General features: G+C 38.0%; 1 protein-coding gene across 1 annotated transcript in view; it reads left to right on the top strand.

Moving 5' to 3' along the window:
• LOC132822665 (neurofilament medium polypeptide-like) overlaps nt 1-16571 on the top strand; it is a 34002-nt gene that overhangs the window by 1033 nt on the left and 16398 nt on the right. The window contains exons 2-5 of the mRNA XM_060835915.1: nt 3241-3336; nt 11584-11817; nt 11911-11933; nt 12015-12139. Coding sequence (XP_060691898.1) covers nt 3241-3336; nt 11584-11817; nt 11911-11933; nt 12015-12139 — 478 coding nt within the window. The remainder of the gene's footprint in view (nt 1-3240; nt 3337-11583; nt 11818-11910; nt 11934-12014; nt 12140-16571) is intronic.

Raw genomic sequence — 16571 nt, 5'->3', positions numbered from 1 at the left:
GGAAATACTCAAGTTCCTTGCTGATAAATGGTGGCCTGTTACCTGTGACCAACATTTCCCGGATTCCATGTCAAAGATGAGCACAATTTTTCAATCATCGTCCCCCTATTTGATGAATGAATTCTGTGCACATCCAGCCACTCTGAGTGGCATCCACAATGACTAAGAACATGGAGCTCATGAAAGGAACTACATAGTTGACATGTAACTGAGTCCAGGGTTTATCCGCCCTTTTCCACTAATGTGGCAGCACTGCTGGTGGTAACTTTTGTCTCGTTGGCACTCTGGTCACTGCCCCACAAATGCAGCTATGTCTGCATTTAATCCTGGACACCAAACATAACTTCTCACCAACATCTTAATTTTGAAAACCTCTGGATGACCCTTATGGAATTCTGGCAGTGACTTTTGTTCAGGGCAATCACTTTTGCTGCCCATAATAATATGCTGTGAGTCAGAAGTCAAGTCAAGTATATTTTAATGTGCCCTTTGTGAACTTAGTTAATCTTAGTGAAAAAAAAATGAAGTGATATGTTTAAATGAGCTTTAATGCATCTTTTTCAATTTTGAATCTGACTGGTCAATTTACACAGTAACTGTTGCATATATTTTTCACACAATCAATCTAGGTCTACTGCAAAACCTGAGCAGCCCACATGTGAAGAGCATGATGAGGAAAAGATTAACATTTATTGCACTTCATGTGAGGTTCCCACCTGCTCACTCTGCAAAGTATTTGGTGCACACAAGGATTGTGAAGTTGCCCCTCTTCTAAATGTCTACAAACAACAAAAGGTGATTATCTGTTTTAAGCATGTACTGCTGAAGGAGGGTAACCAGACACTCTGTTTTAATGATTGGAGATGCCGATGTTGGACTGAGCTGTACAAAGTTAAAAAACACGCATCACCAGGTTATAGTCCAACAAGTTTATTTGGAAGCACTAGCTTTCGGAGCACTGCTCCTTCATCAGGTGGTTGTGAAATATAAAATCGTAGGACACAGAATTTACAGCAAAAGTTTATAGTGTGATGTAACTGAAATTAAACATTGAATAAGATATGGATTGTTTGTTAAGTCTCTCATCTTTTAGAATGGGCATGTTGGTTTCAGCTCTTTCATATGTAAATCCCAGAACTTTCTGAAAGTTACATTCTCAAGTGAGCTTTAACAATGGGTGCCATTTCGGCCCAGATAATGCATTGAAGGTTTGAGGTGCCTTGTGTGAGGCTGTCTGTGCCACAATGTTCAGACTGATTCTAATCTAAAAAAGGGATTTACAGAATCTTACATGGATTCATGCAGATTTTGAGCAAAATGAAATGAAATTCTACAATCAAAATTCACCCCATAAAATTATGTACATGGGTGTGTGTGTGTGTGTGTGTGTGTGTGTGTGTGTGTGTGTGTGTGTACACAATGGAGAGGATGGTGGGTTTGAGCATCTGTGAGAGAGTGTGTGTATGTGTATGAGTGTAGAGGGATATATGTCTTTGAGAGGGTGCGTATGGGAGTGTATGTGTGAGCATATGGGAGAGAATTTGTGTATTCTGATCAGATGTTTTCAAATTATTAACTTTATTCCTGATGAAGGGCTTTTGCCCGAAATGTCAATTTTACTGCCCCTTCAATGCTTCCTGAACTGCTATGCTCTTCCAGCACCATTAATGCAGAATCTGGTTTCCAGCATTTGCATTCATTGTTTTTACCTGGCCATAGGCACTGGCCCCCTGAGAGAGGGTGTGTGTGTTTGCGCATGTATAGTGCAGTGGTGTCACCTGTAGTGTGACATGGATCCAAGGTTCCAGTTGAGGCCACCCTCATAGGTACCGAACTGAACTGAAACTAACATGCCCATTCTAAAAGATGAGAGACTTAACAAACAATCCAGATCTTTTTCAATATATAATTTCAGTTACATCACACTGTGAACTTCTGCTATAAATTTTGTGTCCTACGATCTTATACCCCTGATGAAGGAGCAGCGTTCCAAAAGCTAGTGCTTCCAAATATACCTGTTGGACTATTTTCTGGTGTTGTGTGATTTTTAACTTTGTATGCTCTGTTTTAAAGTGACAATCTTGTATTTAAGTGCTATTTCAAAAGTCTCAACTTTTCCTTCAACTGCAGAAAATTATTACATATTTTCTACCTCCTAATGTCTATTACATTTCATAACAGCCAATATCACTAAATGCTACAATTACAGAAACAAAACTAATGATATACATAGGGTAGTGCTTTATATACTATTTTGATTCAAAAGAAGGCCACTGTGAGTAGGATCCACCATATATGGCGAACTAAGCAAGTTAAAAATGGGATATATGTACATATAATGCAGTGAAGATTAATGGTAGGACAGAGATTGGGAATATTTTAGACACCAGCAAAAGGTGATTAAAGGAGCAGTTTAAAATTTATATGAGAGTAAACTAGCAAGAAATATAAAACCAGACAATTAAAGTATTAACTAATGCATAGACTGGAATAGAGTAGATAGAAACAAAGAACCGTGGATGTTGGAAAGCTGAAGCAAAATAAGGAATTGGAGAAATTCAGTAGGTCTGGTAGTAGCTGTGGAGAGAAAACAGAGTCAATGTTTCTGGTCCAGTGACCTTTTTTCAGAACTGATTATAGCCACAAAAAGGTTGGTACATATTTTGAAGACTGGACCAGGGCTGGGGTAGTAATAAATTATAGGTGGAGATGGAGATCAGAGAGAGAAAACAGCAGTTGGCCAGACAAAGGAATGGATAATGGTGGGCTGGGGAGAAAGAAAAGATGCTTATGGGGACCACCAGTGGGTGAAAGTGGGTTAGCTGTGTTTAAACCAGCCCATGTGATGACAAGGTGTAATTAAATATTGTCCCTTTAAAAGATGAGCATGGGGAATGAGTAATGGGAACCAAAGAATTGGCAGGGACTTTGAATAGGTGTCAGCAAGATAGAAAACATAACAGTCATGCCAAGAATAGCTGAAAATCGAGGGACACAAAGGAAGAAACCAAAGATCCATTCTGTCATTTGATCTTAACTTGAAGGTTTATACTGTATAGTTCTGACTGATTGCTGTTAGCATGTTTGAAAATAAGTAATTTTCAGTTAATGTAAATGAGTAATTAATGAGTATTCACAAATAATATAAGTCATCCAACAGAGAGATTACTAAATATTTAAGAACGTTTTAGAAATATTGAACTAAAATGTAAGATTTCTTATTGTGTCTTTGTTTCCCAGCATGAACTTAATGATGAAATTGCAGCACTCGTTGCAGCCAATGACGCAACACAAACATTTATCGATCATCTGGAAGAAACAAGCAAACATATCGAGGTAGTAATTTGCCTAAATCTACTTTCTAGATCTTACAGCTTCTTTATACAGGGATATTTCAGTTTTGCCATCATAAACAATGAGACCTGAAAATGAAGCAAATTAAACTGCGGCCATCTCCACAGTTCCAAAGTGGTCACTCTACATGTTAATCAGTGAAACAGCTGAACATCAATGTAGGCTGCGAATGATCCAATACCCAGATTTACAGAAAGGCTGCAGGCAAACTGATGTGTTCAATTACTTTCAAGGAGTGCACAGACTCTTTAATTACATCATGAGCTGGATCATGCTGGAAAACAATAGGGTGTTAAAGATGAATCCTTTTATTAATGAATGCAAACATGTCAAGAGATTATGAAAAATGCTGAGAGTTTCAAATCGCCAGCACTTGCTGGTCAATTTATGCAATTGTATCTTTCTATTTGCACAAAAGGCATGTTGCCATTAATCTCATTATTTTTAAAACCTGTTGGGTTTACCCATTAAATTAAGGGCTATTTAACAGCAGAAGGACACTTTTTATTACATATTCATAATAAATATGATACCAGCTAGACCTCCAAATAATTTAAACCACTTAATCGATACCTTGATTGTAATAAATTGTTGGTAGAGATTTTAAAAGAGGAAAATGAGAGAGTGAAGTACAGGAAGACTCAGTGATTACAGAAAGATGAACTTTTCAGTGACAGATGGCATAGGAATGTCTGTACACAATGTCACAAATTTGGAAGTAGGTGGTCTTGGTTTGGGACTCTAAAGTGCAGAGAGAAAAAAAAAATCAGTGAGAGAGTAGAGAGGATGATTTGCAGGTGAAATCATTGTGGATGGAAAAAGCATTCCGTGAAGGAGCTTCATGTAGTAAATAGGAATAAAAGGACACTTTGACAAAAGTTATAGAAATGATAGATAAGATACTTTAATAAAGACAAAGGCATGTCCAAAATGGCAGCACCTGCAAGTTAGGCAGCGTTCAGGTCTCCTGGGTCTGTCCGCTCCAGACCAGCCGCTTCCTCCCTTCTCTGCTTACCCTTTTTATCTTCTTTCTTTTTACTTTTCCTTCATCTTCTTCCCATTGGTGGCAGCAGAGAAGGTGACATCATGGAGGAGGACAACCAGACCTGGACTCTAGTCTAGTTGAATCTGCCAATGGAAACATCCTCTCTGCATCTATTTTATCTATTCCCTTCATCATTTTACATGTTTCTATATGATACCACTCACTCTAAATTCCAGTGATTATAATCCCAGTCTACTCGGTCTCTCCTCATACGCCAATTCCCCAACTCTGGACTCAACATAGTGAACCTCTTCTGCACCTGCTCTCATGCCAGTAATTCCTGTCTTAAGTAAGGAGACCAAAACTGCTGGCAATGTTCCAGGTGTGGCCTCACTAGCATCTTATACAATTGAAACATAACCTCTTTGATTTTAAACTCAATCCCTTTAGCAATGATGGATAAAATTTCATTTGCTTTCTTAATTACCTGTTGTATCTATAGATCAACCTTCTGTGATTCATGCACAAGGAGACCCAGGTTTCTCTGCACAGCAGCGTGCTGCAATTTTTTTATCGTTCAAATAATAGTCCTTTTTACTGTTATTCCTACCAAAATGGATGACTTCACATTTATTAACATAGTACTCCATCTGCCAGACCTTTGCTCACTCTCTTAAACTATCTCCCCCTCCAAAATGTCCCAGTCCTCTTCATAATTTGCTCTAACAGTAACTTAGTGCCATCTGCAAACTTTGACATGCTATGCACGGTCCCCAGCTCCAAATCATCTGTATAAATTGTGAATAATTATGGTCCCAACACTTAATCTCTGATGCACATTACTAGTCACTAATCACAAATCAGAATAGCACTCATTTATTCCCACTCTTTGCTTCCTGTTAGTTAACCAATCCTTTATCCATGCTAATACATTGTCTGTATAGCCTTGCATCTTTATCTTATTCAGCAGCCTTTTGTGCAGCACCTTGTTGAATGCCTTTCATCAAGATACACCACATCTACTGGGTCCCCATTGTCCACCATGCTCGTAAATGTCTTCACAGAATTCCAGTAGATTAGTTAAGCATGATTGCCTTTCATGAACCCATGCTGTGTCTGCCAAACGGGACAATTTCTATCTAGATATCTCGTTATTTCTTCCTTGATAATAGATTCAAGCATTTTCCTCACTATAGAAGTTAAGCTAACTGGTCTACAGCTCCCCATATTTTCTCTACCTCATTTTTTAATCAGAGGTGTCACATTTGCTGCTTTCCAATTTGCTGGAACTGTCCCAGAGACCCACAAATTTTGGAAAATTGCCAGAAGTGCACTTACTATTTCTCCTGCCATCACTTTTCATACCCTGGGATGCATTCCATCAGGGCCAGGAGACATGTCTACTCTTAGCACTATTAACTTGGCCAACACTACCTATTTTGTGATAATGATTGTTTTCAGGTCCTCACTTACCTTCATCTCTTTGTCAATTACTGACATGTTATTTGTGTCCTCCACTGTGAAGACTGACACAAAATACCTGTTCATTGCCTTGGCCACTTGCTCATATCCCATTATTAAATCCCCCATCTCATCTTGTAAGGGACCAATGTTTACCTTAGCCACTCACTTTCTTTTTATATATTTATAGTGTTATGAAGATGTAAAGGGTACAGTACCTTTAAGAGAGTTAAAAGCTAGCAGAACTACCTGACATAGCACCAAGTGTTCTGAATAAGGTCACAATGTAACATTTGGTCGAATAGCTAGATTTGGGGGGGGGGGGTTGTCTGGAGATGACAAAACAAATTCAAATTTGGCCAATCAGTTTAAATTATACTTCAAAATATCAACCTCCAATCAAGTTTGAATTTAGTATATTGACAATAATAAAAAGAAATGAAACAATCCGATGCTTTGGGGTATAAGATCAGGAAAAATTGAACAGTTGAGAAACAACTGCCAAAAGACCAGTAGATATAGACTGCTACTCAGAGCTCTCTGAGAGGTACCTGTGTAGAGAAGCAATTTGCAAATGGAAAAACAATCAAAACCAACCTGGAGAGCAAATCAACAGAGGAACATAAAAAGAGAAGATTTGGCAGCTGGCTGGTTTTGAAATTTGAATTTTTTGGTAAATTGTAATTAGAGGTTTTATCAGACTAGTATGATAGAAGGGGAAAGTAAAAGATAGGTTAGAGGAAAAAGTTGTAAATAGTTGTTAGTTAATTATTCTTTGTTATACTTTAAGAAATAAAGTTGTTACTTAGTTCTTGGCCTCTCGAATTTTCACAGATTACTGCACGTGATAAATCTTTTCTGTGTTTCTGGTTTAAATTAAGCAGGAAGGTTTGCCCTGTGTCATAACAATAGACACTTTTGTTATCTGTCTTTTGTTTTTAGCTAGTTTGCTGTCATAATCTATCTTACTTTTCTTTGTATCTTTTTTCTTGTGGCTTTTTGTTGACTTTTAAAGTTTTCCAGATCTTCTAGTTTCCCCTGGCCTTTGCCACTTTGTATACCTTCTCTTTCAATTTGTTAGCCTCCCTTATTTCCTTAGACACCTATGGCAGATTACCCTTTTTCCTACAGCCCTTCCTTTTCACTGTATATATATTTTCTGAGTGCTTTGAAAAATTGCTTTGAAAGTCCTCCACTGTTCGTCAACTGACCCACACTAAAGGCTTTGCTTCCAATCTACTTCAGCCAACTTCTCCTTCATCCTATTGTAGTTTCCTTTGTTTAAGCATAGGGCTCTAGTATTGGATTTTATCTTTGCACTTTCCATCTGTATTCTAAATTCAACCATACTGTGATTGCTTCTTCCAAGAGTTTCCCTAATTATGATATCATTAATTATTCCTGTCTCATAACACAGGACCAGATCTAGGATAGCTTGCTCCCTTGTCAGTTCCATTACGTACTGTTCAAGAAAGCTAACCTGGATACATTTAATGAACTCCTCCTCAAGGTTACCCTGGCTGATCTGGTTCAACCAATCAACATGCAGATTTTTACAGACATTAGTTATTTCTTTGCTTATTGCCCACTGTAATGTGATATTATTATTTGGTGGCCTATAGATCACACTTATCAGTGACCTATTCTTTTTAGAATTTCTAGTTTCCACCCAAATGGATTCAACTTTATCCTCCATAGAACCTATATCAATGCTCACCATTGCCCTGATGTCATCCTTAAATATCAGAGCTACACCAACTCCCTTACCTTCCTGTCTGTCCTTCTGAATAGTCTGATACCCCTGAATATTTAACTCCCAGTTGTGACCATTCAGCAATCATGTTTTCATAATGGCTATGGAGATGATTTGTGCCATTAACTCATCTACATTGTTTTGAATGGTATGAGCTTTCAGGTAAAGTGCCTTTATTGCTGGTTTTAATGCCCTTTTTATGAATTCTATCATTTCCATTAATAATATCTCCTAGGTTATTCTTCCTTTAAACTTCCTTTATGGTTTGCCATGTAGTTATACCCTCCTGAACACATGCTGACCTGTTGTTTTCTTTTCTATTTACCATTTTACTTCCTTTCATTTTCCCCTTTCCTTCCCCTGATTCACTAGTTTAAAGTCCTAGCGACCACCATATTTATCCTTTTCTCTGGGACACTGGTTCCAGATCGATTCAGGTGGAGACCATACTATTGGTACAGATCCCTTCTGTTCCAAAACTGATGCTAATACCCCATGAAATGGAACCTCTCTTTCCCACACCATGCCTTTAACCACTGGGAATTAGACACTGAATTGGAAAGCAAGTTGCCATTCAGATATTCTACTATTAGTATCCATGCATGAAAATGAAATATGAATTTCAAAGTACATTTCCATCTCTAATTACCATTGGGAAGGTGTTGATAAACCTTCTTAAAGTGTCATGTTCTGTGGTTTAGGTGTACTCATAGTCCAAGAAGTCCCCAGCTTTTGACCCTGTACCTACAGTATATATTTTGGTTTGATTTTTGCAGAGACCTATAATATTAAAAAGAGAGTTGAACTTTTGCTTACTAGTTGTAAGCATGAAATGGCAAAATATTCCATCTTAAGACATTTACTTAACAAATATCCAAGACCACTTTTAACTCAAGGATATTTTAATTTTACAGTCAACCTTAAATATTAGGAGTGTTTCCAGTTATATTAACATACACTATAGAACCCATGGAATTATAATACTTATAATAAACTGCTGGTCCCATTTTCCAAAAGGACTCCCATATCTCACTTAAACCAAGGAGCAATTTCAAGTGACTGTCTCCAAATGCTTCCCTCAGCTTTGGATAGCTTTTAAATCCACCACCAGCAATAAAGTTTGTCTAAATGGTTCCTCTTTACCTTGGCCTGCCAAGACAAATTTCTTGGAATCCTTAGATATCTGCAGGGTGCATGTTTTTGACTAGTGATTGTATCCCTTCAGCATTTAGCTGTGACAGCTTAGAAAATGAAAACAACCTTTTATCCTGTTTGACCACACAGAACTCTTATTTCTTTGAGATATTCATTATCTTGTAGAGAAGCCTATAGTCTAATCTCAAAAAATGGCAGATGTACAAGTACGTTACCAGGACTGAAGTGTTTGAGTTATAAGGAGAGGCTGGATAGGCTGTGACTTTTCTCTTGAGGTTGAGAGGTGACCTTACAGAGATTGATAAAATCATGAGGGACATAGATAAGGAGAGTAGCAAAGGTCTTTGCTGGAGGGTATGTGAATTCAAAATTAGTGGGCATAATTTTAATGTGAGGAGAAAGATTTAAAAGGGACCTGAGGGGCAGCTTTTTTCACAGAGAAGATAGTTCATATGTGGAATGCACTGCCAGAGGAAGCGATGGATGCAGATACAGTTACAATTATAATATTTAAAAGACTTTGCACAGGTATGTGAATAGGAAGGGTTTAGAGTCATACTGCATGGAAACAGACCTTTCTGTCTAACTTGTTCAGACCTACCAAGTTTCCCAAACTAAATTAGTCCCATTTGCCTGCATTTGGCCCATATCCCACTGAACCTTTCCTATTCATGACTTTTAAATGTTGTTACTGTACCTACACTTACCACTTCCTCTGGTAGTTCATTCCACGTATAAACTATTCTCTGTATGAAAATGTCCCTCAGGTCCCTTTTAAATCGTTCTCCTTTCACCTTAAAAATATGCACTCTAGTTTTGAAACCCCCTACCCTAGGGAAAAGACCTTTAATATTCACCTCATAATTTTATAAACCTTGATAAAGTTAACCCTAAAATTCCTACGCTCCAGTAAAAAAAGTCCCAGCCTATCCAGCCTCTCTTTATAACTCAAACCCTCCAGTCCAGGTAACATCTTGGTAATCTTTTCTGAATCCACTCAGTTTAATAATGTTTTAGAAGGGTATGGGTTAAATGTGGGGAAATGGGACTAGTTTAGTTAGGGAAACCTGGTCAGCATGGACGAGTTGGACCAAAGAGTCTGTTTTCATGACTGTGTCCTTTTTCATTTCAGATAGAAATGCTAAGTAGCTTTCTTTCATCCCAACTCTGTTTCCTTGTAGATTTAATGTGCATAGCATGGCAGTTTATATGCCAATACTTTCAGTACCTTTCTAAGACTGAAAGATTCAGAGTCTACTCATTGTAAACTCAGAGATTGCTGTCATTGTTTCCAAGTTTAAAGGGTTTACTGAGAAGGTCAAAGACAATCGCAAGCTTTCCTTTGATCTCTAATAATCAAACCACTCAGGCTTGTTGTTAGATTGCAGAACAAATCACATGACCCCTATATTTACTATCATTTTAAAGCCCCAGTCCCAAAATGTAATCTTATTAATGTCCTAATTTAACAGTTTCTTATTCAAAATGGACCATGGCTTGGAATATAAGGTTTAAGGATAATATTTTGGAGTTAGACAAAGAGATACAATGTTAAACAGGATGAGCAAGTTGTCGAGAGTGTAGTGCTGGAAAAGCACAGCAGGTCAAGCAGTATCCGAGGAGCAGGAGAATTGACATTTCGGGCATAAGCCCTTCAGCAGATGAATTCCTGATGAAGGGCTTATGTCCGAAATGTCAATTCTCCTGCTCCTCAGATGCTGCCTAACCTGCTGTGCTTTTCCAGCACCACCCTCTTGACTCTGATCTCCAGCATCTGCAGTCCTCAAATTTCTCCCAGGATGACGAAGTTGTCTGGCACTGTCATATCTGTAATATGTATATCTACTTGTTCTCCGTTAATGCATTCCTCCTCTCTACAAAAGACTGTAGTCTCACGTCTTAACAGCTTGTGTTACTGGACACATCGCGTCTCTTCTATCTCTTCTATCTATACTTCCTTCCTCTCAGGCCATCAGCACCATTTCTTCCTTCTAGTGCTTGAAACTTTAACATTATCCCACGTGTAACTGCTGTGCTGACACCTTTATGAAAATACCTTTGTGTCTCTATTTTTTATAAAGGATCACTTATCAGCTGAAAATTTATTAAATAGACATCAAAATATTTGAATTCTTTATTTCTGTCAACGTGTCACCATATTTCAGCATACCAACCAATCTTTTTCTCTATCTGCAAGTCAGGAGTGTGGTGAAATACGTCCCACCTGCATGGACGAGTGCAACTCCAACAACACGTAAGAAGTTTGATGCCATTCAGGGCAAAGCAACCTACTTGATTGGCACCACAAACATTTACTCCCACCACCAAAGCTCAGCAGCAGTACAGTAACATCTGCAAAATAAATGCAGAAATTCACCAAGGCCGCTCAGACAACATCTTCAAAACCCACAACCACTGCTGTCTAGACAAGGGCATCAAATATGTGGGAAAATTATCACATACAAAGTTCCCCTCCTACCCATTCAGTACCCTGAACTGGAAATATATTCCTGTTCCTTCAGTGTCATTAGGTCAAAATGTTAGAACTTCCTCCAGACAGCATTGGGGTGTTACCCACACAATGTGGTTCATGAATGCAGCTTACCACCATCTTCTCAAGTGCAGCTAGGAATGGGCAATAAATGCTGGCCAGCCAGCAATGCCCCATCCTATGAGTGAAGAAAAAAGGGGGAAAAATCTAATTAATCCAAATCATTGTAATAGTCAACTATTTGATTCAAATGTCTCTGGAAAATATTCAAAGGTGATTTTGTCCCTGTGGTTGATTTAGATTTCCATTTTGACTGTCTCTATGAGATTGTACAAATATGAATTGTTGTCATGCACAAGAATTGTTCCTATTTTTGTCTTAAAGGACAACTGTAGAAGCCAAAAACAAATCATGTGTGAAAAGATTGACTCCCTAATTGCAATCTTGGAAGAAAGAAAACAGCAAATGATGCAAAAAATCACAAGTGAACAAGAGGAAAAAATGACCCACTGCAAATCCTTGATAAAATCATATGCTGAACGTATCCAGTCCATGTCTAAGCTTGTAGAGACTGCTCTACAATCCTTGGAAGAACCGCAAATGGCAGTCTTTTTGCAGGTATTAATATATTTTAACATTTAGCTTTCATCTCTGTTTTCCTTGAAGGACTTCAGTCAGAAAGGTTTTAATTTAATTATTTTTCCTTTCCAGAATGCAAAGATATTGACAGCTAAGTAAGTACATACAACAGCTTAACAATTATCAATTGAAGAAACTAATTTCAACCTAATTATTAAGGTTGCTTCTATAATTAGACTTTCAGAGGCAACAAGAGCATCAGTGATTGAAGATTTGGAGCATAACTATGAAAATATGAATCACTACAATGTAGATGTTGAGAAGGAACAGAATCTGCTCCAAACAATTAATTTCCACAAAGGTAAATGAATATTGCTGTATAATAATTCTTGCAAATTGTTATCTAAATCAGTTGTCTTTATTGCTCAATTTTAAAAAAGCATAAAATGTGTTTTAAATGACACAAAGCAATATATTAATAATAACTAATCCATTGTGATATATTCACACCAAGAGCAGGATGATAACTGTTGAGATGGCACTGCCATTAGCCTGCTCATTCCTTCAAATCCACTGTGTACTTTAGGTTTAGTACTTGTATTTTATTGAATATTTCTCTGTTTTAGCAAATCCAATCTGGCCCATTACTGCTCCGTTGGTCTATGCTCAACCATCAGCAAAGAAATAGAAGGTGTCATTCACAGTACTATCATGAGGCACAGCAGTGATCGTATCATTGATGCTCAGTCTGGGTTCTATGTCTCATTACAGCCTTGCTCCAACATGAACAGGAGAACAGAATGCCAGAGCTGAGATGAGAATGACTACCCTTGACATTGAAGCAGCTTTTAATTTAGTGTGACATCAAGCAACCCTAGCAAAATTCAAGTCAGTAGGAAATCAAAGGAAAATTCTTCACTGGTTGGAATTGAACTTCTCACAAGAAAGTTGCTTATGATTGTTGACAGTCAATCATATTACCCCTGGAATATCACTTCAGAAGTTGCTCAGAATAGTGTCCTAGGCCCAACTACATCAGTTTTCTTAATGACTTTTATTTCGATAAAAGGTCAGATGTAAAGATGTTTGCTGATAATTGCACAAGTTCAGTAATCATAGCAAGAAATTTGTAATATCTCCAAGGGTTTCCTCTGGGTGCTATGGTTTCCTCCCACAGTGTAAAGATGTACAGGTTAGATGGATTGACTATGGTAAATTGCCCCATAGTGTCTATAGATGTATGGATTAGCAATTAGAAGAGCAGGGTTATGGGGATTGGGTAGGTGGGTGAGATGGTGTTCAGAGGGTCAGTGTGAACTCAATGGGCTAATTGGCTTGCTTCCACACTGCAAGAATTCTGTTACTTCCTATACAAATTCTGTAAGTCAAAGAATAGTGAGAGACTGAGAATTCTCAGGTAAGTAACTCACCTTTTAACTGGCAAATCCCTATAAGGGAAAAGTCATGAGTATGATGGAATACTCACCTAGATGAATAGCTAAGTAAGTACAAATACACACGTTCAACACCATCCAGAACAAAGCAGCATAGTTGCTTAGCTCATCACAAACTAAAACTTTCATTCTCCTTCAGTTGGTGTAGTGGCTGTAATGTGTACAATCTTCAAATGGCACTGTAGTAAATTCACCATGCCTCCTTTGAAAGCACTGTCCAAATCCATTAGTTTTACCACGTGGAAGATCAAGGGATGCGTACAGAGGAGAGCACTACTTGCATGTTCCCCTCCAGGAACACATTGATCCAATGGTAAAATTATATTTCCATTCCTTCATTGTTGCTCAATCAAAATGCTCTACTAACTTCATTGTAGTTGCCTGCTGATGGCACCCTCTTAAGTATATTTTTCTTTGCCAGTTCTCCAATGCTTTCCAGAACTGTTATCCTGACATTGAAATCAGTGAACTCATGGATGAGACGTGCTCAGTCTGAGACAATGTCGGGCAAAGATTAAATTCTCTAAGGATCTACTTTGTGATTTCCTAATAAAATACTGTGGCTGCTGGATATCTAAAATAAAAACAGGAAGTGAAAGAGAAACTGAGCAGCTCTGGCAGCATCCATGGACAGTAGAAACAGAATCAATATTTCAAATCTTCTGAAAACAAGTAATTTTGAATTTGAGACATAAGCTCTGTTCCTCTCTCCACAGATACTGCCAGACCTGCTGAGTTTCTCCAGCACTTTCTGACTTAGTGATTTCGTGCATGCCAAAAGCCTTGCACTTGCTATCAGTTCAGAGACGGACATGCAATGTGTTTTAGACTTGTTCTTCAATATATGTGACAACTTCAGTCTAAAACTCAGCATGAAGAAAACTGAAATAATATACCAGCCTGCTCCAGGAAATTCCTACCTCATGCCCAAGGCTTCAGATATACCTAGGATAACTTTGTTTATCATGAAAGAATTGCATAAATCACCAAAGCAAGTGTAGCCTTTGGCTGTCTTTTGTCATTAGTCTGGGATTGAAGAAAAATGTCTGCATACAAATTGGAAGTCTGCAAGCAGTAGTCCTGCTTACTTTGCTCTACAGATATGAGACTTGAACTGTGCATCAACTCAATACTAGGAAACTCAACCACTTTCACTTCAGCTGTCATTGGAAACTTCTGAAGATCTGGTGGCAGATCAAAGTATGAGACACTCAGCTGTACCCCTGAGGTGGTATGCATGCACACATCTTGAGACAGTCACAACTAAGGCGGACTCTCTCAGAATGTTTGACATTTGCTGACCAAAGTGATTCTTCCATGAAGAACTTGAGTCTGGGATGCACTGTCATGGTGATCTCAGGAAGCATTACAAAGCCCTCTTGAAGGCTTCATTGATTTTGATCTTGGAGGAATCTTGGGAGAAGCTCGACCACGATCAATGCACTTGGCATAACCAGGTAAAGAGTACAGCCCCAGAGTATGCTAGAGTATATCACAGGCAGACAGAAACACAAGGTGATGACATTTTGTGTCAGCAGCTTGTCAAATCATAGCTGCCTGCCTCTTTGTATCCCGTTTGCAGCAGCATCTTTGAGTCAAGGTCATACCAATCAGAAACCTATCAAACATTCCAGATGAAAGTCACGGTCACCTTCATCTGGAAGGACAGCCGACATCAATGTATTGCCACACATCAGTTTCAGTTCAAGAAGGCCATTTGTCACCACCTTCAGGAGGGCACTTGGGGATAGACTTTGCCAGACCACTTCTGTCCTAAGTGTTATATTAAACAAGTTGTTTTTTAAAACCTACTCAAAACACACAAAATCTGAATAGGAGTAGTTATTTGATCATTACAGCTTTTTTTCACTATTCAATAATATCATGGTTTAAAGCATCTCAAAGTGTACCACTGTCAATGGACTACTTTATGATGGGTAGCCACTGTGATAATGTAGAAATTAATTTGCATACAGCAAGCTCCAACAAATAACAATGCAGTGATGACCAAATAATCTATGTACCATGACATTTCACAGAACTCCTCTGCTCTTTGTCAATATAGTGCAATGGAATCCTTTGTATTCATGTGAAAAAGATAAGAATTTGGTTTAATGTCCTTTCTGAAAACAACGTCAGTGACACTCCAGTTCTCCCTCAGTTTTACACCTTGAGCATCAATCTAGATTTGATGCTGAAGTCTCCCTATTGAAACCTGAGCCCAACAATCTTTTGACATGGAAAGAAGAGTGCCACCACTGAGCCAAGACAGCTCCCAAAGCCATCAGCCACACATTCAGTCTTTGTAACTTCTCTTCAGTCAATGACGAGGGTTTTTCCTTAAAACCCAAATATTATAACTACACTCTATTCTTGCATTTCTGTTTCTAATCTTTACTTACCAACCTAATCCTAAACAATTCAAATCTGATGCCACTTTTGTAATACCGATTCATAAACACTCAAAATGGCTAAGTTTAATTAATTTTTAAGAATGATTCAAACTTCACTCTCTACAGGTCAGGAAAAGTAGTTAAATTCTTCAAATTATCTCATGTAAAACTCCTCTCTGCAGTTAAAGTTTAAGATAGATTGAGGAACCAACATGTTAAGGGTGACTCTATATTTTAGTAGCATAGTTGTCAGCACATAAGTCATATTTTGTTGTCTCAAAATCTCTCCACAAATATGGGGTTAACTTGTGCACAAAGTACAGAAATGAGTCAGTGGCATAGATGTGGGGAGGTGCCAGATTGAAATATTGTTGGTATCTGATGCAAACAGTCTTAAACAATGCAGCCTGCATAACCTGCTTGATCCTATGTACTAAATTATGAGATTTTAGTAAATCAAGCACACATAGTGGACTGAAAAATTGAGGCCAACTACTAATGAGAGCTGAGCGTGTTGCGTCTGTAAAGGGGATGAGAGGGTAAACTTATGAACATAAGCAACAGTGTAATTTTTGGGCCTGACAGGAGGTTTGTTGTGCACTATGTTGACTTCTATGTTGCAATTTACAGTACTGCAATAAAACAGTAATTGACATGATTGCAATAAGACTTTATCATAGCTGAAGATTGTTAGTTGTATGCACAGATGTGGTAAATGTGCTGGACTTCACCACACCTTTTCACATTCTAATTTATTTTCTTTGAGGCTTGATGTTGTACTAATTTTCAAATTAGCATATTAGCATAGTGAAAGCTAAAGGTTTTGTTGAATAACCATAAAGCAAACCAATTTGATGTATTACTGATGAAGTCATTGTGTAAAGAAAGATTTACTGTTTCTTTGAGAATTATTTCTTCCAACTTTTCGTTAATTTGCGCTTTGGTA

This window comes from Hemiscyllium ocellatum, chromosome 15, assembly GCF_020745735.1.
Source record: "Hemiscyllium ocellatum isolate sHemOce1 chromosome 15, sHemOce1.pat.X.cur, whole genome shotgun sequence".
In the NCBI taxonomy this organism is placed as follows: Eukaryota; Metazoa; Chordata; class Chondrichthyes; order Orectolobiformes; family Hemiscylliidae; genus Hemiscyllium; species Hemiscyllium ocellatum.
Note: the sequence above shows the minus strand (reverse complement) of the source record. Positions and strands in the feature narration are given on the sequence as shown.